Raw genomic sequence first — 25687 nt, 5'->3', positions numbered from 1 at the left:
GTTTATGCCGATTTCAGCTATTTATAATACACGCTGTTTACCTGGGCTGGTACGAGTTGTCACAGGCTTTCAGGACGGTGGGGGGTCAAGGACTCAGAATAAGACACTTGTAGGCCTGGCTTCCACTCATTGCCTAATTTTCCTCTTGAGACAGTTGGAGAACAGGGACCATTTGGCTGCAAAATCAACATGGACTAAAGTAGGCACCAGGTCAGATCAAGCACAATCTAGCCAACCACCTCATTTTATATGTGGAATATTTGACATTGTTCTGCTCCAGCATCTCAACAAAAGCACACACTTATGTAGTGCTTTAAGACTGCAAATACTCATCTTGTACGTGCTCAGAATTGTCTAAATTGCTTAAAACATGGGAGTCTATACAGCTCACTGATTCTAGTAAGGTCATTCTCCAGTTATTTCTCCCTAACTCATTCTCATATACATACGCATCAACTGCTGCCCACCGATTCCCCTGCACTTATAATTACATTAGAGATAAGTTACAGTAGCCAATTAACCTACCAAGGAGCCTTTATTTGGGAGGAAACTGAATTATCTGGGGAAACTCGTGTAGTCACAGGAAGAACATGCAAACTCCATACAAACACACCAAAAGTAAGAGTCTTTTACTTTCCATGTTTCACCTGACATTTTACCATTCTGTCATTATTTCCAGTTGTACCATGGCCTCCAAAGTTCTGAAGCAACCTTAATGTAGTGCTTTATCAATATCTTCTGTCTGCATACAGATGGTAGATTCCAGGGGATAGTTGGCAGCTTTTTGGGGTGATGGGAAGTTGATGGACAATTGTGGCGGATGGGCTTATAATACTGGGGATTACACTTTTGTGTTTATATGTAGTTTAGTGGGACATTCATGTGGATTAAACTATTCTAAGGCTCATACTGGCAAGGTGTTATATCTTCTGTGGAAATTAACTTATTTGCTAATCAAACATTGTTCAGAAAATTGCTTTCACCATGCTGGTTAATGATATGTCCACTCGAGGTATGTAGCCACCTTCCCAATGGTTAGTTCTCTGTATATATACTTCACTTGCTATATCATATCATGCTAATCAAATCTTTCACAAGTCTACATCAAATATTTTTGTTCAGTCCATTCACTTTCAAAATAATTATCTCTTGTGATTCTTAATAGTTTTCCTGACATAATTATAACTGATTATTAGTTGGCTGCCTTATGATTTTGAGAATTTGAGAATAACATTTGTCATCCTCTGTTTTGGTGTGCAGCTCCTGGTTAGCAAATTTTTGATACACTGATAAGTCATTAAAATGATTTCTAATAAGATTTGTTGATGTAATATGAGTCAGACGTGCGACTCAGTTTAAGGCGGTGTTTTCCAGGATTACATGAACATTTATCTGCAGAGATAGCTAGTGCATACAATAGTCTTCATATTACTGATTTAGAAAATGCTTTCTCAGCCGAAAAGAGGAAAACTGTTTAAAGTAAACTTGTTTGTTGCAGTTGCTAAAGTCTGCATGGGCAGTTTGGAAAAATGGAAAACCTTTACCATTCTTAAGGAATATGACAACTTGGGAAAGAGTTCTACTCATTGCAGTTAGATTCTGATCTACCGTAATGACCGTGTTATGCATTAGTTCATTTGCACAATGTAGCAAAGAAATTTTGTATATTGCAAGTCATGCTAAGTGAGTAACATGGCTGAATAATGGGCAAAGATTAATTTAGCTGATTGTGATTACCTCAGAAGGTGAGATATATGATCCATCAACTCTACCAGTTAAAATCATACCTGTGCATAAATAAATACTTTTGCAAAGACTCAAAAGGACAGAAGTATTAATGATGATTGTGCATGGCTCTGTTGTGACCATACCTGGAATAGTGTGGGCACTTTGCTACTCCATCATTAAGGATGGATTCATTTGCTTGGATTGGTGCAGCAAGAATTCAGTCGTTTGATTCTTGGATAGAAGAGGTTGACCAATGGAGAACGATTGAATAGGGGTACTGGATGAGATTTTGAATCAGAGCTGATCTCATTTAGGCTCTGAGAATAGTTAACAGGCTGAAACCCAAGATCATAGAACTAAGATGAGCAGTCAACTAATTAATGAAAACTTCCTGCACAAAGAGCCAGCAAATACATGGAATATTCTCCATCAGTTGGAGCTTAGAGATTAAGTTTTCTTAGGACTTTGTGATGGAGATTTTACATATGGAGAAAAATGAGGATGGGGATCGGGCAGGAAAGTAGTTTTCAATATGTCATTTAAAACCTTGACAAACTTCTACAGATGCACAGTGGAGTGAATCCTGACTGGTTGTATCATTTCCTGATTTGAAAACACCAGCGACCACAAATGGAAAAGACTACAAAGAGTAGTGGCTACGGCTTAGTCCATCACAGGAAAAGTCCTCTTCACCATCAACAAGTACCTCCACCATCCAGGCCTTGCTCTCTTCTTCCACTGTTGGGAAGGAGGTACAGGAGCCTTGGGTCCCATACCACCAGGTTCAGGAAAAGTTATTACCCTTCAGCCATCAGGCTCCTGAAGCAGCGTAGATAACTTCACTCACTTCAACACTGAACAGATTCCACAACCTATAGACTCACTTTCAAGGACTTTACAACTTATGATCCCAATATTATTAATAACTTATTTATTTATTATGGTCATTTGTGATTTTTATTTTTGCAGTTTGTCTTCCTTTACACATTGGTTGTTTGTTCGTCTTGGTGTGTACTTTTACATGTATTCTATTGTGTTTCTTTGTACTGTATCTACCAAGAATACCCAAAGAAAATGAATCTTAGCGTAGCATATAGTATCGTATGCACACTCTAATAATAAATTTAATTTGCACTTTTGATTTTATTGAAATAAAATTCAGCAGGTCAGGCTGAAGCAACAGATGGTCCCTTGCTATCTTGTCAGGTCGTCCCTCAGGATCAAGGCTGCCTTGTTTCCACTCCAGATGTGTTGATTCTGGTGTAATGGATGAGGCCAATGTGGGACCCATGGATTTTTTCCAGAAGTGCGCAGGAGGTTCCTGAATGGGGGAAGTTGGTGACATGCCGTGCGTCTACTGCCATTTTTGCAAGGTTTCTGTGTGCTCCTAATATTTTGAACTCAGGGTCCCCAGTAGCATCATGAATACTCCTCCTCTTGAGCAGTTGTGTGCTAAAGATTCTCAGGAGTCACTGAATCTGTTCCAATTTTTCCTAGGGAGCCTTGAGCACATCCTTGAATCTGTTATATTTTTCTGGTAATCTCTTCCTGTGAAATGGCTCAGAGAATGTTTATGAATGCTTTCAAATTTATAATAATAGTTATATTCTTTGATGCAGTGATATTCTATCATGCTTTCACTGTGCTTTGTGAGATCCTTCACCTTGGTATAACTGTCCTCTAAATACTGGAGGGCTTCTAGTGGAGCATCTCTTCAATAAAAGCATTAATTTCCCTGACTCCCATTGACGTTGTGATGTGTCTCTGGCTAATTATTTTACTAGAGTCCAATAGCAATGGAAAATCAGACTGCAGGAGGCAAGGTCACTGCTTACAGACTAAGTGTGTGTTATTGCTTTCTACTAGGATTGCTGACTGTCAGAAAAGTTCAGAGACTGGTTAGTTGCTCCACAACAATAGAACATATTACTTCCAGCCCGACTGTCCTTTCTTTGATTTAATGCACATGAATACATTCTTCACTGATTGTAAATGAATCGTGTTACACCAACTGCTTGTCTATTTTATTTGACTAGCAGCCACAGTGTTATTGTCAGTAAATTGAACTAAAGCTTTTCACTTTCTGCTCTTATCTGAAAAGAAATTACTCTGTAAATGTTCATGCTTTAGCTTCATTAGTTAATGTAATGTTGCATAAAGTATTATTTCAGTTAATGAAGGAAAATCATTGCAATTATTAATATAAGACTAAAAATCCTGAGAATTGAAAGTATGAGAATGTACAATTTACATAATCATATTTTGTAGTGTCTAATATCGGAAATCCAATGGAAATTTATACAGCTTCTGCAGCTGCTGACATTGACTAAAGTAATCTAATTGTATACTTTTAAAGTTGGGAAATGAGGAAATCATATTGCATTACGAAAGGCTGCTGAATCATGGGGACATGACTATTATTTGAACTGGATAGGGTTACATTGTCTTTAAATGGCACGTTTCATTAATGACAACTGTCCTGTTTCATGGTGCTTGCTATAATTACAGTGGTATCTCTATTATTGTCACTCAAGTTATTAGTCATCATGATAACAGAGCAATATTTTCATTGAACAAACCCTTAAGGGAATTTGCTAGTTTCTCTTTATTGGACTGGTCACCACTGAGGTGATTTATTGAGTTTACACACTTATCAAACGTATTTTGCTTCCTTTTGTTCAGCATATAATAACACTCATAATAACGTCTGTTTTGAATTAATGTTCAGAATAATTATTATTTGCTGTCATTTTATATTATGCAATGTACCTTCAAGGATTTTGGTATCTTACTTTGCCTTTTAATCTCTTGTATGTTGGTATTACTTGTTTCCACGATTAAGACTACAGCAATTCAAGTTCAAATTCAAGTTGAATTGTCATTCAACCATACATGAATACAGATAAATGAAACAGCGTTCCTCTGGGACCAAAGTGTAAAACACAGGCCATCAGTCTTACATAGCTCAAGATGCATAGCACATGTAAGATAGCAGTAAACATACAATCAGACACAGAAATATATAGCCCAAGTTCCCGAGTGACATGTCTTGTACATTGATGGTGCATGGGTACTGCTGACAAGAACAAGCAGTTTTCAGCAGTCTGCGGATGAACGTACACATACACGCAATCCAGCTTGTCTTCTATCGAGTGAACACTGGAGGGCAGCAGTGATGGGAGGGGCTGGCCCCCAATACAGCATGGATGCCTTGCCACACCATCTTCAGCATCTCCCCTCCTGGACTGCTGCAACAGGCAAGCCCACAGCATGAGGCCTAATCCTCACTATAGCTCAGGCCACGCAGCTCCCCGCCATCAGTCTCACCAATAAACCAGTGAACCAGACTTGCGCTATTTTACATTACCAATTTCCAAACGAAGTCTTGTGATCATAAGAAAAACGTCCAGGACCGTCACTAGCTGTTGGAATGCACACTGCCTTTGGCGACTCCAATGCCTTTCTATAGCAGGCAGCAACATAGTCTGTGCAAAGTCCAGCTCCTGTGCTACTGGGATAGACCTACAGTACTTGAAGTTCTTCATGTCCTGCATTGTCTTGCAATTGTAAAAAAGACAACAGCACCTTTGGTTAGCCCTGGGGTCCAAGCGTACTGGAAAATATGCAATTGCACCATGAGTGGCTTAATATTTGACTGCTTAGCACGATACATCATTACTGTCTGTAAGTTATTACTACCAGGAGAATAGCCTGTATTAATCAAACAGTTTTTCAGTAATTTCCTGCAAATTATTCCTCAATATATGCCAAGTAATTATTAAAACTCCAGGTATATTGATTACAAAGTCATCAATGAGTAACAGAGATCAAACTCAAAAAGGGGTGCATCTTAAAGTACAGAGTTCAAATTAATAATCCAAAATGTACGTAGATCATTTGTATACTGCCCAAGCTACGGTATTGTGGCTTACGTTATGCCCTGCATCATTTGGTTGTCATGTAGTCATTCCCAAGAATGTTTTGTTCTGTGATTTGTTTATGTACTTCAGCATTGAAGCAAAACTTGAGAGAAGAGATATGGTATGAAATTGAATATTTCATGAGGAGCTTGAAGAGATTTGGTTCAGTTTGTCGAGCATTCTGAAAAAATTGCATCACTACCTGGTATGGTGGTGGGTGAGGGAGGCTACTGCATAGAACTGAAAAAAGCTCCAGAAAGTAGTAAAACTACTCGGCTCCACCTTGGGTGCTAGCCTCTATGGTACCCAAGACATCTTCAAGGAGCTGTGCCTCAGAAGGGTAACATCCATTGTTAGGGATCCCCAGGAGATACCCTTTTCTTATTTTTGCCGAATGGAAGGAGACAAAGAAGCCCGAAGTCACACACTCAGCAGTTCAGGAACAGCTTCTTCCCCTCTGCCATCCGATTCCTAAATGGTATTGAACCCATGAACACTACCTCACTTTTATTCTAATATTTTTTTCTGTTTTTGCACTGTGTGTGTGTGTGTTTATGTATAGATATATATATCTATATATATACACACACACACACACACACACACACACACACACACTTTGTATATATACATACATACACACACATATACACTGTAATTGATTTACTTTTCTTTCTATATTATCATGTATTACATCGAACTGCTGCAGCTAGGTTAACAAATTTCACAACACATGCCAGTGATAATATACCTGATTCTGAAATTACACCTTCCAGTTTATTAGTGATAGAGTGGGCAGAGATGGAACTCAAGGTTTGGAATGCCTTTCAAGTAGACAACTTTGCTCAGGGTAATGGCAAGTTGCTGAAGCATTGAAATAGCTGTCATCATTGTGCAAGTGGTAATTGTTCTGCCAGGATGTGACTTGTGATTTTTGGAGAAAGAGCAAAGTCGGTCATTCTTAGCAGTTGATCCAGCCTTTGCCCGACTCTTAGCAGCTGGTAATACTTTCGATTCTCAGTTAGAAAGTGATGGTCTTAAATCTCACTCCAGATACTCGGGTAGCAGAAGTTAACACTTTACTACAATGCATGTGGCAGAGACACTGAAGCAAGCCTTCTGCCCTGTGTGGGAGATGTCAAATAGCTTTATTCTTGATGTGCGGACCCATATTACATCGCAACTAATGTCAGTGGCCTGGAAGCTGTATCTTATAGCCACCCTTTCTTGAAACAGTGCGCAGTCCAGTTTTGCTGTTACTTGGTGAAATCACAGTATTGACCACATGCCAAATAGTGTCAATGCTCGTGCAATATGCATTTCTGCTGGTTATGATGTATGTTGGAGTAAAACAATCTGAATAATAGAATGAATTTGTTGTATTTTTGTTATTAAAGAAATGCTCTGCTGGGATTAGAACAAATGGCTGGGTGGCTCTAAAAGTGACAGCTCTAACATATTACATTTGGCACAGTTGGTCAATTTTGTAACAGAAAGTGCCTTTACCAACTTTAACTGCTGAGATGCACTTCAATAGGCACCTCTGCATTAATGTCCTAGAAAGCACTCCAGTGTTGCTGTTTTGTTATGACCGTAACTGGTTACTCTGAGCTGGGGACTTTGGGCAGGATGTTAAGGACACAAATATCTTCAAACAGCCTGTTTCCACAGAGTCAATCAGCGGGAACACCACATCCAGCTTTGACATCATCAATGGCTTTTACATTTGTATGACATCATCACTTAATGCTGTGGGAAGATTTCCTTCGTGCTCTCTGAGAAGGTCAAGGTCACATTGATGTTCAACTTACTCACCACGGGATCCTTCCTCATGGGTACAGCCCTGACTCACACATCACCGGTCACCACTGCATCAGAAAGATCAGGCAGACAGTTTATACACATGGAGAAATTATTTCATCCTCTTAGTTTTAGTGAGGAACTGGTTTCATCTCGGGCATTAAGAGGTCCATTAGGAATTGAATTGACTTTATTTCTTACATCCTTCATATACATGAGTAAAAATCTTTGTTACTTCTCCATCTAAATAAGCAATGAGTAATTTATAATAAATAGTATGTACAACAGGATAGTCAATATAGCATAGAAATACAATTGTATCAGCAAGAATTAATCAGTCTGACGGCCTGGTGGAAGAAGCTCTCCCGGAGCCTGTTGGTCCTGGCTTTTATGCTGCGGTACCATTTCCCGGATGGCAGTTGCTGGAACAGTTTGTGGCTGGGCTGACTTGGGTCCCCAATGAATTCCACAAATCCCATTTTAGCCCCTGATTCTGAGTGTAAATCAACTAATGTTGTTTCAGATGGAATTTTGGCAATTTTTTTTGTAATTCAAATTTTTTATTATTATTTATTATTTTACAAAGCACAGCATTTCATAGAGCAGATACAGTACGGCATACTTTTTTAAAGTGGAGACCTGATTAGATTAGTCTTACCTTTTGTGCACTATAGATATCTGCAAGCTCTTATCAATAGTATCTCAAGTTATTAGTCCATTGATCAAGTTCTGAATAGGTAGTACAAAGAAAAGCAATCAGCCACATACTGGTTGTCCAAACTGAGCAAAGAGTGAATGTCACTCATTAAAATGACTGTGCTTGTACAGGCCAGAAGGCTGGAACTTGCAAGGTATGATCAGCACTGAGAGATCATTGCATTCAGCTAATTCAATTAAAAGAAAATACTCAGAAATGAGTACATCTGTTTTTAATAACTAGTGTGAAAGAAGCTATATAAAACCTATTGTGCCTCTTTATTACATGCAGTCAAAGAGCTGAGCAAAAACTTTAACCGTAAAATTAGAGTTAGTTACAGGTCTGCTGAATGAAATCTGGTCCTTGTCTGCCATTATTCCTCTAATACTTTGCCCCATGTGACTGCGATCTTTATAAGCTCTTCCATCCCATTTGAAACCAACCTCTGTTATCATTAACACATTTACAGAGATCTCCACATAAAAGATCAATACAGTAAATCAGTTTAACATATGTACCTTTCCCTTGTTTCCTGATATTAATTCCCAGTGTCATTCTCTCAAGGGTCTATATTAACCATAGCCGCCTTTTTATACCTGTAAAACAAAGTCTGTAGTTTTTGATATTATATGCAAGATTTCTTTCAAAATCAAATTTCTCTTTTACTTTTGAGCTTTGTGGTGTTTTGCTACTGGCTCCTGAAAAAATTGAATTCTCAATAAAACTTCATCTTTGACGTCCTCTATCAATCACCGATCAGTCTTTTTAGTCTGTCCTCTAGGTTCTGTCCAATCCATTGTAGATGACTATACCTTCACTTTGTTTATGTTAAAAACATTACCTGGAGCATTCACATTCAAATTGTACCTGAAACTCTACTATGTTATGGATACTACTTCCTCGGGTTTGTTGACCACATTATTAATTCTTCCAAGCATTGGCTAGTAACGTGGCTACCCTCAGTGCTTGGGCTTGTCATAACCTGAAATGCCCCTCAACATCACTGTTCAGATTGCGGTAGAAAATCCAGGAGTTTCCAATTATATAAAGCTAATTGCTCGTGTCAGTGATAGAAGCATATCGATATTAAGAAGAGTTTTAGTTTATTTATTTAGGAGATGCAGTGCCCTTTGGGTCCTTTGCCCAGCAACCTCTGACAACCCCGATTAAACCCTAACCTAATCATAGTATAATTTACAGTAACCAAATAACAAATCCTGTATGACATTTGACTTTGGGGGGGAAAGCAGAGGACTGGGAGAAAACCCACACATTCTATTGTGAGGTTATGCAGAAAGTCCTTACAGATGTCACAGAATTGAACGCCGAACTCCAATGCACCAATCTGTAATAGCGCTGAGCTAACCACTACACTATTGTTGTCACGTATATGTTGGCACATACAGTGAAATGCATCATTTGCATCAAAGACCAACAGTCCAAAGATGTGCCAGGAACAGCCCATTCTTATTGCGTTATCTGGTTGTTGGATAGCTTCAAGGTAACTCTGCCTGTGAATTTCCTTTGAGATACCCAGGATATTGTCATATACAAGATGTGCTGTTCCTCAGTGTCTCAGCACTCAGGAGGACTAAATACAGAGTCTTTTGTAGACCACAAAATCTCTTACCCACTTACTGCGTAATTTGAGTGTTAATTTCTGCCCATGCCAACTCTCATTTCATGATATGTATTGATTGTGAAATAGAAATCTGCTTAGACAGTAAACTTTAGAAAGGAAACAAATTCTTGCCACTAGAGTTTAGCACCAAAGCCAAATCTAACTGCTCGAGTATGAAAGTAAAATACCAGACTCTGAACAGATAAATATATATCATTTACACCTTGGGTAGAATTTGACTTTGCCCACTTGTGTCAAAGAAGTTGGCAGCCACTTTATCATTTCAAGATTTTTGTTTCCATTGACTTCAATAGCAATAAAAACAAGGCTGCAAAATGGGCGATGACTCGGTGAGTGATGCACCATCAATAACTCACACTGAGACGTAAGGCGAGATATCGGCTTTTATTGACTGGAAGAAGGAACCAGGAGTGAGTGTCCATCATACTATGTCCTGGAGACTGAGGCCGAGCGTCAGGCCTCAGATCGCCTTTATACAGGGGCCTGTGGGAGGAGCCACAGGAGCAGTCAGCAGGGGCGTGTCCAGACAGGTATACACATAGTTCACCACAGTCAGTAGTCCAGAATCTACCCCTCTTGTGTTCTGAACATTGAGTTTGGATGAATCAGTTGAGTTTGCTGTTTGAGCTGAATGTGGTGAAAGCAGAAATGTTATGTGGCAGATAAAATATACCGTAAGTAAACAGAGACCAGGACATTAAATCAAGGTGAAAGATAAGTCTTCCTGCAACTTAAATATTTATGCAAAACAGGAGGCAACAAAGAAGTAAAAAGAAACATCATTCAAAGCATACAACTGAAAGGAACTGATAAATACTTGAGAATGGGGAGTAGATATGCTATACAATATTCTATTCTAGATATAATATGATATTCTAGATAATATCCTGGAACTTCATTTTGCAGAAAGTCTTACATCTGGCTTTTGGGTAAAATTCACTACTCTGCTAATATAATTGGTTAGGCACCTTATACAAGGAAGGCACCAGGATGTAATCCAATATTGAAGTGGAACTGACCTGTTGATCATGTGTTGCAGAAGTTTAAGCAGGCGTTGGTCTGAATAGTCCGATGTCAGGCCAACATGGCATGGTCGGTAAGGACCAGAGGAACCCTAACTCTGTTGTGACAGTGGGTGAATGAGGTGAGGGCAGATATGTGGGAAATGCAGGAGAAAAGAGTGAGGGCAGCATCAATAGTGCTGGAAAAAATCATTCCATTGGAATGAATAGAAAAAGAACCCTGTCTTTTTGGAAAAAGAGGATATCTCTAATGTTCTAGAACAGAAATCCTCACCCTAAGAACAGATACAGCAGAGATGGAGGTACTGAGAGAAAAAAAATAGTATTTCTACAAATAATAGGGCGGGAAGAGGTAAAGTCAAGACACCCGTAAGAGTCGGTAAGTTTGTAAAAGATGTTAGTGGATAATCTATCTCCAGGACTGGAGGCAGAGGTTGAGAAAGGGAAGAGAAGTGCCAGAGGTGGGGTGCACCAAATAAACTTGAGGGAAGGGTGGAAGTTTGAGGCAGAATTGAAATCGATGAACGCAGCTTGGGTGCAGGAAGCAGCACCACTGCAGCCATTGACGTAGCAGAGAAAAAGTTGGGAAGCATTGCCAGTGTAAATGTAGAACGTGAGCAGATCCACATAGCCAACAGAAAGACCCGCATAGCTGGGGCCCTTGGCTATACCTTCAGTGTGGAGAAAATAAGGGGAGCCCAAAGAGAACTAGTTTCACCAGACTAAGAAGGATGGTGGTTAGGCCTCTTGTCAAAAAGACTATTGGAGAGCTTCGTAGATCTCTGTTACTCAGGTGGTGCTCATAGAGACAGAATCAAAATGAATGCACAACATAGACGATCCTGTGTCCTGAGGAAAGGTTAGCAATGAAACATTAACCCCTTACTTTCCTGCAGATGTTTTTGACTGCTCAGTAAACAGAATTTTCAGTTCTTTTTTAAAATGTCAGACTTACAACATCTGCAATATTCTGTTTTAAGATTATTTTCAGAATTTGTTCCAAAACTTCAATCAATCTTACTAAGATTTAACACAAAGCAAAGGAAAACACTGTTGATTATGAAATATTTTTCCATTGCACAGCAGGTGAGGTTATATGTTTGGAAAGAGAAGCTGTTAATTATTTAAAATATCAAGGGGTCATACATACATTATGACATTGGGCCCATTGAGTCCATGGCAGCTTCTTGTATGGTCCTCTACTCTCCAGAACTCTTCAATCTCATAAAATCTGTTCTCCATTTTTATGAAGTACCCTCTGAGAACCTGATACTGTTTTATTATAAAATTCAATTTAATCTTTTATTTTGCCTTGAGTACTGCATTCCATTGGAATGAATAGAAAATGTTAAATGGTTAGAAAATACCAACTCGAGTTAAAGGCCACCTGGAATTCATTTGGAAGTATTTCATTGCTACGATACCATAATTAGAATTCTGCAAGACATCTCAGTTCTGCAACTGGAATTCTTCTGCTTACATATGGGCACATCAAACCTGCAAAACAGTACAATTTTTCTGTTCTTAACAAATCCATACAATGACTGTTTTGAGCTGCTGTATAATGGTGTCTTAATCACTGTTTACTCAACCCTTTCACAGTTGCTTGAGTAGATTCAGATGAAGGAATAGGGACATGAAGGAAGGAATCTGACCTTTTTTGTATGCACTAAATGAGTGATGTTGCAGCATGTCTGCATTGAGCTGCTGAGATCTGGTCCACCGAGGTCACTGCATCCCCCTCCATGACATCATTACGGGTAAACATAATGAGAAAAATCAATGCAGTGTAGAGGTCGTGGATCTCAACTCTGTGTTCAATTGAAATGCAGTACTTCTATCTTCTGTTATTCTGTAGGCATTTAGAAACTTTTGTTTTAATTAGTTTTGTGCTGTTGTCAGAGGTAACAAGTTTTCTTTCATTTTAATTAGATCCATGTCTTTGTAATGAGCTCTGACTGAATGTAGGCTGTAATGGATCCTTTTACAGAACGTCCACCCTCAGTTTACGTGGTCACACAGATGGAAGTACACAGACACACAGACGTGAAAAGGAACCCATCATCAAATTTAATCACAGTATGTTGCAGTCCACAGATTTTACTGGGATTCGTCCTCCTCTGTAGCTACTGTGTCAGGCAGAAATGGACCATTTACAAATTTGATGTATTGCTTTAAAGATACAAAGCTTGCCTTTATTTGTCACATGTACATTGAAATATCAAAACATGCAATGAAATGCATTGTTTGTGTCAGCGACCAGCTGAGTCCAAATAGGTACTGGGGGCAGCCCACAGGTATCACCACGCTTCTGAATCCAGCATACGTGTCCATAACTTTCTGTCCTTATTAAGCTGTATGTCTTTAGAATGTGGGAGGTAATGAGAAAATGTGCAGGAAGCTCACACAGTCACGGGAGAACGTGCAAGCTCCTTGCGGACAGCAGTGCGAATTTAACCCCAATTGCTGGTGCTACACTGCCACACTTCCCCATTAGGCTAAAGGCAGAGATTCTGACTCGATAACCCTGCCATTATTTACATCTCCCTTTTACAGTATCTTCTAGTTCCTCCTGTGTCTCAGCCTGTCTGTTGGTAAAAACTAAATGTGCTCTTTCATTGATGCTCACCTTAATTATTCCAATGCTGACTGCCTCCCAGCTTGACCCTTCATTAGCATTGACTGGTATCTCAAATCCAAAGTGAGTGTGTAAAATGCCCAAAGCAGTAATATAACCTGTTTAGGTCACGTTAGCAGTTATTTCCAGTGGAATTTTTTAGAGTATATACCGAAGATGCAATATAGAAAATATTAATTTGACTCTGACAGCAGCCAGCCTTCAAACCAGAATATGGATTGCAGGTTGAGTTCAAAATGCAGCTTGGAACAGGAAATTGCAGACCAGAAAACACTCAATTGACTGATATAATTCTGCATATGCATGAACGCAATTAACACCCCTTTGCATGAATAGGACTCAGAGACCACAGGTGGCTTGTTCACATTACAACTGGAATCATGCCCATAGGGAAATTAGCTAAACCATGTCAGTGCTTAATTCTCCATTCCTTGTCTGATATGTCTCTAGCATCAGTAGTGCACATAATGGCTTCACAATTTGGTCATTTCATGTTTCCTTTCTCACCAGTATAGAGTCTATGGCTTTGACTGAGCACCCACAGAATGAACAAGAGTACATCATGCTAAGTTGTTGTATTAGTGGCAACCTACAGGAACCTTGCTGACATCAGGAGACTGGTTCTGCAGTTTCAGAACCCTCTGCAGGCGTAGAAACACCTTCCAAATTTCAGAGCGTGCTTCCAGCAAATAGGGAGTGGTTCATCACCCATGTGACTACTGAGGTGCTCACTCATTTGCTTTACCTATTGGTGACACTGCTGGGAACAATCTGTTAGCATCCTTTGTACTTGAGACATGATTGGGAGTGCAGCAATGCAAGCAGCTGCCACACCAGTGTCTCTTAACCTTGTACAATGAGATGTATCATGTTCCCAATATGGCAACACATTCTAACAGTGCAATGTGTTCAGAATGATTTGTAATGGGAGAAAAATGAAATGATGCAATTTTCAAATATCTTAACATTTTGCTTAAAATTTCTCATTTTAGTGCCTTTCCTGTTACATGACCTTTACAAGTAGAATTTTGAAATTATATCTTCTTACTTCATAGAAGGTCATTTTGTTCATTCAATCATTGCCAGCTCTCATTGCAATCCCATCAATCTTCTGCCACATTTATTTCTCATAACCTAATTTTTCTGATAATGCACCTCCACCCCACGTACAGATGGGATCACCTCGAGTGGCAGATTAACCTACCGGCCATCATGCCCATGGGATGTGGGAGGCCACTCAAGGAACACCCACATGGTCACAGAGAGACTATGGAACCACCACACAGAAGTGGTCAACTTTGAACCCAGATCTCATGTACTCCAAGGGAGCCTCTTGAAATTTTGGGTCACTATTCTACCCTGACACTACAAAGCAGGATTTGTATTTGGCTGCTGGATGTCTTTATCACATCAAGGCCATGCAGCAACGCACCTGGTGGAGAATCTCACCTGGTCCCTCAACACCAGCTCCATGGCAAAGAAAGCCCAGTCGCGTCTCTACTTTCTGCGAAGGCTGAGGAAAGTCCATCTCCCACCACACCCCCATCCTCATCACATTCTGCAGAGGTTGTATTGAGAGCATCCTGAGCAGCTGCATCACTGCCTGGTTCGCAAATTGCACCATCTCGGATCGCAAGATCCTGCAGCGGATAGTGAGGTCAGCTGAGAAGATCATCGGGGTCTCTCTTCCTGCCATCACGGACATTTACACTACACGCTGCATCACCAAGCAAACAGCATTATGAAGGACCCCACGCACCCCTCATACAAACTCTTCTCCCTCCTGCCATCTAGGAAAAGGCACCAAAGCATTCTGGCTCTCACAACCAGACTATGTAACAGTTTCTTCCCCAAGCTATCAGACTCCTCAATACCCAGAGCCTGGACTGACACCTTACTGCCCTATTGTCCAGTTTAATATTTATTGTAATGCCTGCACTGTTCTGTGCACCTTATGCAGTCCTGGGTAGGTCTGTAGTCTAGTGTAGTTGTTTTCTGTGTTGATTTTTAAGTAGTTCAGTCTAGTTTGTGTACTGTGTCATTGATGCACCATCAATAACTCTCGGAGATGGGAGGCAAACGATAGGCTTTTATTAGCAGCCAAATGGAGCACAGCATCTCAGAGACTGAGGAGGGAACAGTGCCTCCAATCACCTTTATCCAGGGGTCTGTGGGAGGAGCCACAGGAGCAGTCAGCAGAGGGGCGTGTCCAGATAGGTATACATAGTTTGCCACAGTCATGTAACACCACGGTCCTGAAAAAACGTTGTCTCGTTTTTACTATGTACTGTACCAGCAGTTATGGTCGAAATGACAATAAAAAGTGACTTGACTTGATAACGACACAGAATGTGGCCTAGAATCTGCCGAATGATTGTGCTGGCTGCCTGTGAACCAGCTTTGAACAAATTGCACAGCAATAACATAACAAAGAGTGGCTAGTCCCTTCAGTCTTCCCTCCTTCCCCTTCCAAGTCGGCTGAACGTGCAGTCACAAAAGGGGTGTGTGAGTATGTCACGTCTCTGCCCCTGAAGAAGGAAGGTGTATTCACGCGTGACACTTTGCTGCTCATGCAGCGGAGGAGCCTGCTGTGTGGGAATGTGCACGCGTCTGGGTGCAGACTCGGGATCCCTCTGCTCTACAATCAAGATGGGTAGAGCTCCCATCCCACGTGCAGGCTGTTCATAGACAGAATATTGGTGCTCGGTGACTGCAGCAGAAAGTCTGCTCACAATTGACATCTTCCTCCATGACGAGGATATCGAGCTGCTGCCTGGTACCAGATCACCCTCCCTTCAGAACAGCCAGCTCCTCCCAAGTTGCACTGTAGGGTGAGGTTGCAGTGAAGCAGTTGACCCGTTCCACAACTGCAGTTGTCACCCAAACCAGTGACCACACTGCGATGAGATTGTCATGAGCCCTTGCAAAGAAACAAGCAACATCAAGCGTGGAGACCCCTTCATGGTGTGGACCCCGGGTGCTATCTGGGTGAAGTTTGCACGTACTCGCCGTGAATATACTGTACAAGTTCCTCTGGATGCTCTATTTCCTCACACCTCACAAAATCATGGCAATTGCTTGAGTAATTGGCTAAGTTTGTAAGTGGTAGAATCTAGGGTTCACAGGTAGGATTTGCTGATTATGTGGGAAGAATTTTTTTTAAATGGCATTAATGTGATATTAGTGAAATTGGGCACTTATTGCTGGCGTGACTTGGTGGGCCAAAGAGGCCTGAGGCCTGTTCTTACTGTTCTTATGCGGTATCTCTGGGACGTGGAGTAAAATCAGGACACCCAAGGGAAATTCTGTGTGTGTGTGTGTGTGAGAAAGAGAGAGTATTTTCTGTTTCCTCTTTGGCAGCTGAAGTGTGCCAGTGTCCAGCAAGGTGTCTACAGCTGCATCAAGTTTCATTTGGTCCCATTGGGAATCACACAGGTCCTGTATTAATGTGAGCTTCTGGAAGTAGCCACCATAAAGCTGACCCTGTGCGGTTTTTCCTAGCTTCCTGGTTTGTTGCAAGAGATCTGACTGGCTGAGCCCATCAAAAACAGGAGATCCCTTTTCTGGATGCTGGGTTTTACAATTCTCATCCGCTTGTTCATGTCCTTAATAGGCTCAGCCTCTCTGACCTCTAACTTCTTCCGGCACTGCAGCCGGTTGAGAACTGTGTCCCCCAGCTCACCGTGAAGGTTAACCTGCAGGCTGACCCCGTAGTAACGTTAGCATTCATCTTGAAAGCAGAAGAATATACAGTATTTAGCTAGGATAATACAGACAATGTGCTGGAGGAGCTCAGCAACTCAGGCAGCATCTATAGATGGGAATAATCAGTCAACATTCTGGACCGAGAGCCTTCATCAGAACTGGAAAGGAAGGGAGCAAGAATTCCGAATGAGAGGGTGGGAGAGGGGAGGATGAAGTACAAGGTGACAGGGTGATAAGTGAAACCAGGAGAACAGGAAGGGTGAAGGAAAGAACTGGGAAGTTGATCGGTGAAAGAGATAAAGGGCTGGAGAAGGGGGAATCTGATAGGAGAGGATAGAAGTCCGTGGAAGAAAGAGAAGGGGGAAGAGCACCAGAGGAAGGTGATGGGTGGATAAGAAGGGAAGGTGTGAGAGGGAAATAAGAATGGGGAATAGTGAAGGAGAGGAGGGGAGTCAGTTACCATAAGTTCGAGAAATCGATGTTCATGCCATCAGGTTGGAGGCTACCCAGACGGAGTGTAGCAGTAGAAGAAGCCATGGACTTTCCTGTTGGAATGGGAAATGGGTGGCCACCGAGAGATCCTGCTTTTAGTGCTGGATGGAGCATAGGAGCTCGGTGAAGTGGTCTCCGAATATACATCGAGTCTCACTGATAACCAGGAGGCCACCTCAAGAGCACCAGATACAGTAGATAACCCAACAGGTGAACTATTGCCTCGGCTGGAAGGACTGTTTGGGGCCCTGAATGGTAGTGAGGGAGGAGGTATAGAGGCAGGTGGAGCACTTGTTCTGCTTGCAAGGAAAAGTGCCGGGAGGGAGATCAGTGAGGTGGGACAAGCTGTGAGTCACGCAAGGGTGTCTGAAAAGAGGAAGTTGCATGCCGTCTTGGACAATGACTCCCATCCACTCCATAATGTACTGGTTAGGCACAGGAGTACATTCAGCCAGAGACTCATTCTACCGAGATGCAACACTGAGCGTCATAGAAAGTCATTCCTACCTGTGGCCATCAAACTTTACAACTCCTCCCTCAGAGTGTCAGACACCCTGAGCCAATAGGCTGGTCCTGGACTTATTTCCACTTGGCATGATTAACTTATTATTATTTAATTATTTATGGTTTATATTGCTATATTTCTTCACTATTCTTGGTTGGTGCGGCTGTAACGAAACCCAATTTCCCTCAGGATCAATAAGGTATGTCTGTCTGCCTGTAGGGAGTGATCCCTGCAGAAAGTGGGGGGGGGAAGGGAGGGAAATATGAGCTTGGTGGTGTTATTCCAACCTCTTCCCCCTTCCTTTCCAGTTCTGATGAAGGGTCTTGTCCCAAAATGTTGACTGTTTATTCCCATCCATTGATGCTACCTGACCTGCTGAGATCCTCCAGCACATTGTGTGTAATTCTCTAGATTTCCGGCAGCACCTCTTGTCGATTTAGCTAGGGTGTCTAAGACTTTTGCATGGTATTGTAATTGTCAACATGGAGCAGAGAAAGAGTTTGTAACTCTAGCAAAGGCTGCTGGGGATGGCAAGGGTGGAGCACCATGGTGGGGGTGGGGGGGAGTGTGCTGGGAAGGGACGTGCAGACACACCCAGCCCTGAGACTCCAGGCAAGGTCATTTGCTTCCAAACAATTCTATTGATTATTATAGAATGTCTCTCTGGTACTTCCGACTCCATCCCCTCTCCCTTCCCCTTTTTCCAACCATGACTTCCCTCTTCCTGCCGCCATCCCACTGTCAGTCAACAATGGAGACAAATATTAGAATCAGGTTTATCATCACTCCAAAAGCAAGGATGTGATGCTGGGGCTTTATAAGAAATTGGTTAGATAACACTTAGAGTACTTTGAGCAGTCTGGGCCCCTTATCTAAAAAATATGCACTGGCATTGGAATGAATCTCGAGGATATTTACAAGAAAAATCCTGGGAATGAAAGGTATGAATGGCTCTGGGCCGTCAAAGACTTTGCAGAAAATGAGGGTGAGGGAGCTCATTGAAACCTATTGAATGTTGAAAGGTCCTGACGTAGTGGTTGTGGAGAGGATGTTTCCTATAGTGGGAGAACATGCAAACCCTTTACAGGCTGTGTCGGGAATTGAACCCAGGACGCTGGTACTGTAACCACTACGCTACCTACCAATGGTGATCCCTGCTTGTTTGGTGAATGTAACTGGCTGCCTGTTACTGGGGGTAAATGTCAACTCGCCAAAGGCTACATCCACTTGTTCCACCAGAGGTCGCTGAAGTTCAAGATTCCTCTCTTGAGTCCAGGATAGTTAAAAACAACCATGGCATTTCCAACCTTACAACCATCTGAAATCAACCAACCAAACAAAATGGATGATTTTGCAGCCTGTACTCCATGAGTTACTGTTGTTAGGTTATTCATTTATTGACATATAACTGCTCTGGTAAGGACAGCACGAGAGTGTAGTGGTTAGCACAATGCTTTACAGTACAAGGGACTCAGGTTCAATTCCTGTCAATGCCTGTAAGAAGTTTGTAATTTTTCTCCGTGTCTTCTTGGGATACCTCAAGGTGCTCCGGTTTCCTCCTATAGTCCAGTGACACACCGGTTGGTAGGTTAATTGGTCATTGTAAATTGTCCTGGATTAGGCTAGGGTTAAATCGAGGGTTGCTGGGCAGTATGGCCCAAAGGGCCAGAAAGACCTGTTCACTGCCAATCTTAATAATTTAAATAAATTAATAAATAGCAAATAGATTTGAAATTATCTTCAATCATACTCCAGCAAAATTTAATAATGCTGAATTATTTAACTTTAATTTAACAAGACTAAGTGAAAACTTGATCAAAATTCCTGGTACCTCTGGGCAATGGAGTTTCATCTTTTAACAGGAAAATTATGTAAGATTATTGAATACAAAGCCATGAGAAAAACATTGACTTTCTACAAGACTTGGGTATGGATTATGGGAGGAATAGCAAAGCAAATAGGACCATAAAGGATGGCTTGACTAGAGAAAGTAGGCTACATAGTTTGGTGATGGGGAACCATGTTTGCACAGTATCTATGCACCAAACAGGCAGGATATTTGGGTAAAAGTGTTGATTAGCATCCTGTTTATGAACAGATTAATTGATACTATTGTAGATTATCCAGAAATGGGTCATGACATCTAATCAATCAAACTGAAACATGCACTACTAATAGAAAGCCTGTCCCAGTGAACATTTTACAGGTATTGGGTCAAAAGGAATGCCCAGTGCAAATACTGTAATGCATCATGTAAACCAGTTGACTTTAATGTTAGCCAAGCTAAACTGGAAGAATATTTGCAGCGTTTATGCTTCAAAGTTGCGTCCTGACACGTTGTTAGATATGTGTGACAAAGTACTCAAGGACATCTACGCTTGCTAAACAGAGTATGGCATATAAATTTGTATCAGACCAGATGCAGAGCCAAGATGGTGTTGTACTCTATGAAGAGCCAGTTCAGAAGGAACTGAACAAGCCAGAACAAAACTCTGTTATTTATGAAAGCCAACAAATGTGATTGGGCAGTGACTTTGGTGGTTGCGCCCAAGTTGGACAAATGTGGAGAGTACAATGTCAAGTAAATAAAATTATAGATGAGGAATAATATTTGCAACTGACCTCGCAAAACTTGTACATGGAGATAGCAGAATCTGACATTGGGTCTGTCACGTGTCTACCCACATTGGAATATTGAGACAAAGTTTATCAGCAGTACTTGGCCATTGTAATGCACTGGAGGCTCTAACCAGACTGAGAGTTGTCCGATGGAAGACTCTGGTGAATAGAATTGTGTAAACAGTGGATCACTACTAGTGGACACAAGATGATCTATTAATTACCATGAAAATGGAGCTGGAAAACATTCTGATTTTTAGGTTGTTGGACCACAATATGAAGTTGAAGGACAGCAGATGTGTAGTTTTCAAATGGAAAGTGGTGCACCTTTTATTTAATGCACTAATGCACTAAATCTGAGTTAGATCTAAATTTAACAGCAAAATACATATATATAGAAAGGAAGGTGACTGAAATAGGCTTATAATTTGTTCATTGAATGCAATTGAGATAGTTTGCTTCTATCTTGCTGTGTTCTTAATGCACTAAAGCCAGAAAACATCATTTTTAGTCTTTGTGCAGATTATGTGCAATTCCCTCCTGATCTTGTGATGGTTCTCAGGTAACTTCACCACTTTGGGGGAAAAAATGTATAAGATGGAAATGGAATCGAGCAACCAAGTGCATGAAAATGTAAGAAAATATTATTTAGGAAGTTCTTCTTATCCATTATGGTGTTGTACACAAATTAATGTTGGCACATGATATGAGAAGTCATTGTGGAAATGTGGTGATTATTCATCCCTTGGGTTAAGGTATCCAAATGCTATTGCTTGTTAGACTACTACAAATAGCACATACATTTAGGGATCAACTGAAAAGAAAGTGCTTGGAATAATGTTAGGAATTAAGAAATCCCATCAGGTTTATCCTAGTAATAAATCATAAGCCAGTACCACCATTATTAGGTTGCAAATCAGTGTTACCACAGCAGTGAAATGCAGAGAGGGGCAATTCTTCACGTGAGTATTCACATGTAGAAGTTCTGATCAGAATATCATTGTGAATGCTCTGTTACAATCCACAAGTGGACACAGCAAAGATGGAAGTGAAAATGTGATCTATGTGTTTAATAGGTCAATGAGAATTTTCCAGTGATTGAGTCTGAAATCGCCCACAGGACCAAGAAGAGAGACCGTGAGCGGCTATTTGAAGGATGGATAGGATTTGACTAGTGCACAGAGAAAGAACTGAAATCTCAATTATGCCAATGAGTTGTCATTGTGAAGAGAGGTAGATCATCAGGTCATGCATAGATAATACTCCTATTGCCAGAGAATGAAAGCAATTGTTTGCATATAGATCCCATGTGGATAGTGACCTGGAATCATGAGAAAATGGACTATTTGCTAAAGCCAAAAAGCCCATCGCAGACCTTTTCAAAATGAACCTGTTGGCATGTAGATGAAACTCAGCATTAAACTATGGCTGGTCAATTCCTAGATGAGGCACAGAACGGCTCCTGATACTGTGAAAATCAAAATTTGCAGATGCTGGATATCTGGGGGTGGGGGTGGGACAAAAAAGTACTAAAAACATTCAGTGCATCAGGTAGCATCTATGAGAAGAGAAAGAGACTGTAGACGTCTTCACAGGACAGAACCCGCTGAGTGATGCCAACGCTTTCTGTCTATGTTTTGGTGTACACATCCGTAACTTTGGTGACAAGTTCAAGCACATTTTCCTTTGAAAATTCAAGCAAAGCAGTGGAATCAAAATCATCAGTGTGACTGCAGATCGGAAAGAACCATTTCATTAAATATTTTCTGCTGTTCTCTTCCAACACCTGCCCACTTACCACCAGGTTCAGTTCACACATGTGGAACTTGGGAATATTAGAAAAGGTTTCAAAAACATTTGATTAACATTGTAACAAAACACAAAGATCAAATGCTGTCTGCATGAACCAACTCAGAATGGTGAACCACTTGATTGTGAGAAATTCACTCTGAGTTAGATCTAAATTTAACAGCAAAATACATATATATAGAAAGGAAGATGACTGAAATAGGCTTATAATTTGTTCATTGAATGCAATTGAGATGATTTGCTTCTATCTTGCTGTGTTCTTAAAAGGGAACACCATAGAATAAGATTAAGTGTATCTTTAAGCATAATCATGTTCCCTCTGCATCTTGTGTGTTTGCATTGAGATGCTATTGGGCAATACCATAATTTGGTGTTTTTCATTCTCTCAACAGTGTAATGTTGGCACAGACCTTCAGTCTGCTGAAGTTCGAAAAGGCTTGATATAGAAATAGTTTAAGCAGCATAGAGTTTAGAGCAATGCTATTTCAGTTCAGAGTTCAGTCCCAGCATCCTCTCTGTGCATGTGCTTTCCCCAGGTCCCACAGTCCAAAGACCTACTGGGGAGGTTAATTGGTCATTGAATATTGCCCCTGATTAAGTTAGAGTTAAATTGGGGTTGTCAGGTGTTGCTGAGTGGTGAGGCTTGATGGGCAGGAAGGGCTAAATCGGCACCATAGCTCTTAATAAATAAAAATAAGTAAGTATGCTGCCTTACAAATATAACCTCTGGATATATGTGTGGTCTCACTGCATTAACAAAGGTATTACAACATTTTCCACATGCTGTATATCGGAACTGGTTGACAGAGGTAAAGTTAAATACTTTTTGACTTAAATCAATTGTGATTCAACACATTTTCCACAATAGCTGAAGCGGAAACAGGATAATATTTAACTGAGACCATTAATAGTGTTAAGCATTAACTTCTAGATTAATCATTAGTATCAACACAGAAGATTATGAAGTTTGCAGGTAGAAGGTGTGAAAGGATGGGATGAGTCTCTTTCCCCGACTTGTTTGGCCAATCATGGCCATCTGTTCAGATTGTTGGCCTTGTCTCCAGAGACCAATGTGACTGCATAGTTTTGTGTTGGAACCTCTTTGCTCATGAATTAACATCTGCATTTCCTACGTGACAGCAGTTACCAAATTTCAACAGGTCTTTGTTGGCTATAAGACAATTTGGGAACCCCAAGAGTTTTGAAAGCTTTTAGTTTTTTTTCTAAATTAATTAGGAAAACCCTTAATGTTGCTTGCAGTTCCTGATATTCAGAGAGTATGACTAAGGGTAAGATTAATGGAAGTTTGCTTTACATATTGCTTTCTAATTTACCGTTCAGCTGTTGTTCTGGTTCGACTTGTTCTCAAAACCTCTTTTGGTCTGTTTTTCAGGGAACTATTTTCTTGCCTGGAAATAATGTCACCGAACATTCATATAATGGAGATGAGTCAAGGAAATTCCTTTTTGAAATCGTTCCAGGTATGAAATATACTTCCTCTAATTCTGATGAGCCTGCTACAAGGTTACCAAAGCTGAGCCAAGTTCATTTTCTTATGCACAAATGCCTATTTGCAGCATCATCACAGGCACATAACATTAGAGATACAACAATCAAATGTAAATTAAACATAAATTATACAAAGAATAACACAGGTATAACAAAAATGTCTATTATCATACAAAATGATAAAGGCATTGCTTCAATAAGATAGTGATTAGGGGTGTGCATGCTGGTTCAGGAACTAAATGATCGAAGGAAGTAACTGTATTTGAGCCTGCTCTTGGCCATAACAAGTTCACTTCGTTTCCAAGAAAATGCTTCTGTCATTTGTAGGTTGAACAAAAAAAGGTGAGATTTTTGGTTCATTGAGAAAGGTAATGCAAACTTGGCTCAACTAGATGAATAATATGTAGATTATAACCAAAAAGGAAAGAAATATTTTGGAATGCATGGCATCTTGACCAGTACAAACAGCTGTAATATTGTCTTCAGTAGTCAGCTGCAGAATCCATTACCAAATTGTAGTTAGCATATCTGCAGTGACATTTAATTTATTTCAATGTCCAAAGGTAAGAGTTCACACACTCAACCTTCCTCATGCACTGATGGCTGTTTCAATACAGCAATGAATGGGATAAAAGTATTTTATTCAGATCTTTGTGAGGAATGCATCCATAAAAGAGATGCCGATTTTATTTTGAACAATTAATTCACACTTGGGTTAATTTCAAGACCTTCTCTGTTATCTCAGGCTGAATTGTGGTGGTGTGACAGTCAAGCGCCCAAGGGCTGATAATGTCCACTTTCTGGTCATCACAATATGTTCCGAAAAGGCAATTAACATATCTGTCACTTCAGTAGGGCAAATTGGGCTGACCACCCTCTGTTATATCACATGAATGCAGCCTAGATGGCCACAGGAAATATGAAGCAAACAATGTAGATTACACAACAGTTTCAGAATTTAAAGATTAAGCAATATCCTCACCTGACCTTATATAACTGATGCCATCACTTGACTTTTTAGCAAGGAGCTCCTAGTGATACATTAAATAAATAATCTACCATTTCCATCTTTGTTTCTATTTGTTGGTGGTACTTGCAATTGCTTCAGCTTTCAAAAGTCTCCAAATGCTGAAGGAATCTATAATCATAGTTTCTTCCAGACTTGGTTATGTCAGTAGGCATTGCCATAGGGTAAAAAATAAGAGTTTGAAAAGAAGATGTACAGAGTTACTCAAGGTGCTGGTAAAGAAACAGAGGGGAGAGGAGGAAGATTGCAGCAGGTTGTCTGGGGAGTAATTCTCCTGCATGAGTCTCAGTGGGAGATGCTGTTCTTCACTTGAGTAGCTCTTATTGAAATCTTTCACCTATTGCAGCCAAAACTGCAACTTCAAAGCAGGGCACACAGCACATTGAGTTCCATACGTCAACTCTAGCAGACATGAGAAGTGAGAGGGGTTCTACTTCTTCAATATCCAGCTTGTACTTGACTGATGTACTTTGAAATTTAGATAAATAACTAAAATTATCACCAGATTTAGTCACTGGAAAATCTTTAAGGGAAATGAATTATAAAGATAATGAACTTCCTCATAATGTAATGA

The 25687-nt window shown here is 40.5% G+C and overlaps 1 protein-coding gene across 1 annotated transcript in view; it reads left to right on the top strand.

Moving 5' to 3' along the window:
• The window catches only part of arhgap24 (Rho GTPase activating protein 24), a 454853-nt gene that overhangs the window by 201540 nt on the left and 227626 nt on the right, over positions 1-25687 (top strand). Inside the window, exon 3 of the mRNA XM_059988689.1 lies at positions 23971-24058. Coding sequence (XP_059844672.1) covers positions 23971-24058 — 88 coding nt within the window. The remainder of the gene's footprint in view (positions 1-23970; positions 24059-25687) is intronic.

This window comes from Hypanus sabinus, chromosome 14, assembly GCF_030144855.1.
Source record: "Hypanus sabinus isolate sHypSab1 chromosome 14, sHypSab1.hap1, whole genome shotgun sequence".
NCBI classification, from domain to species: domain Eukaryota; kingdom Metazoa; phylum Chordata; class Chondrichthyes; order Myliobatiformes; family Dasyatidae; genus Hypanus; species Hypanus sabinus.
This window is presented reverse-complemented; position numbering and strand designations above follow the sequence as displayed.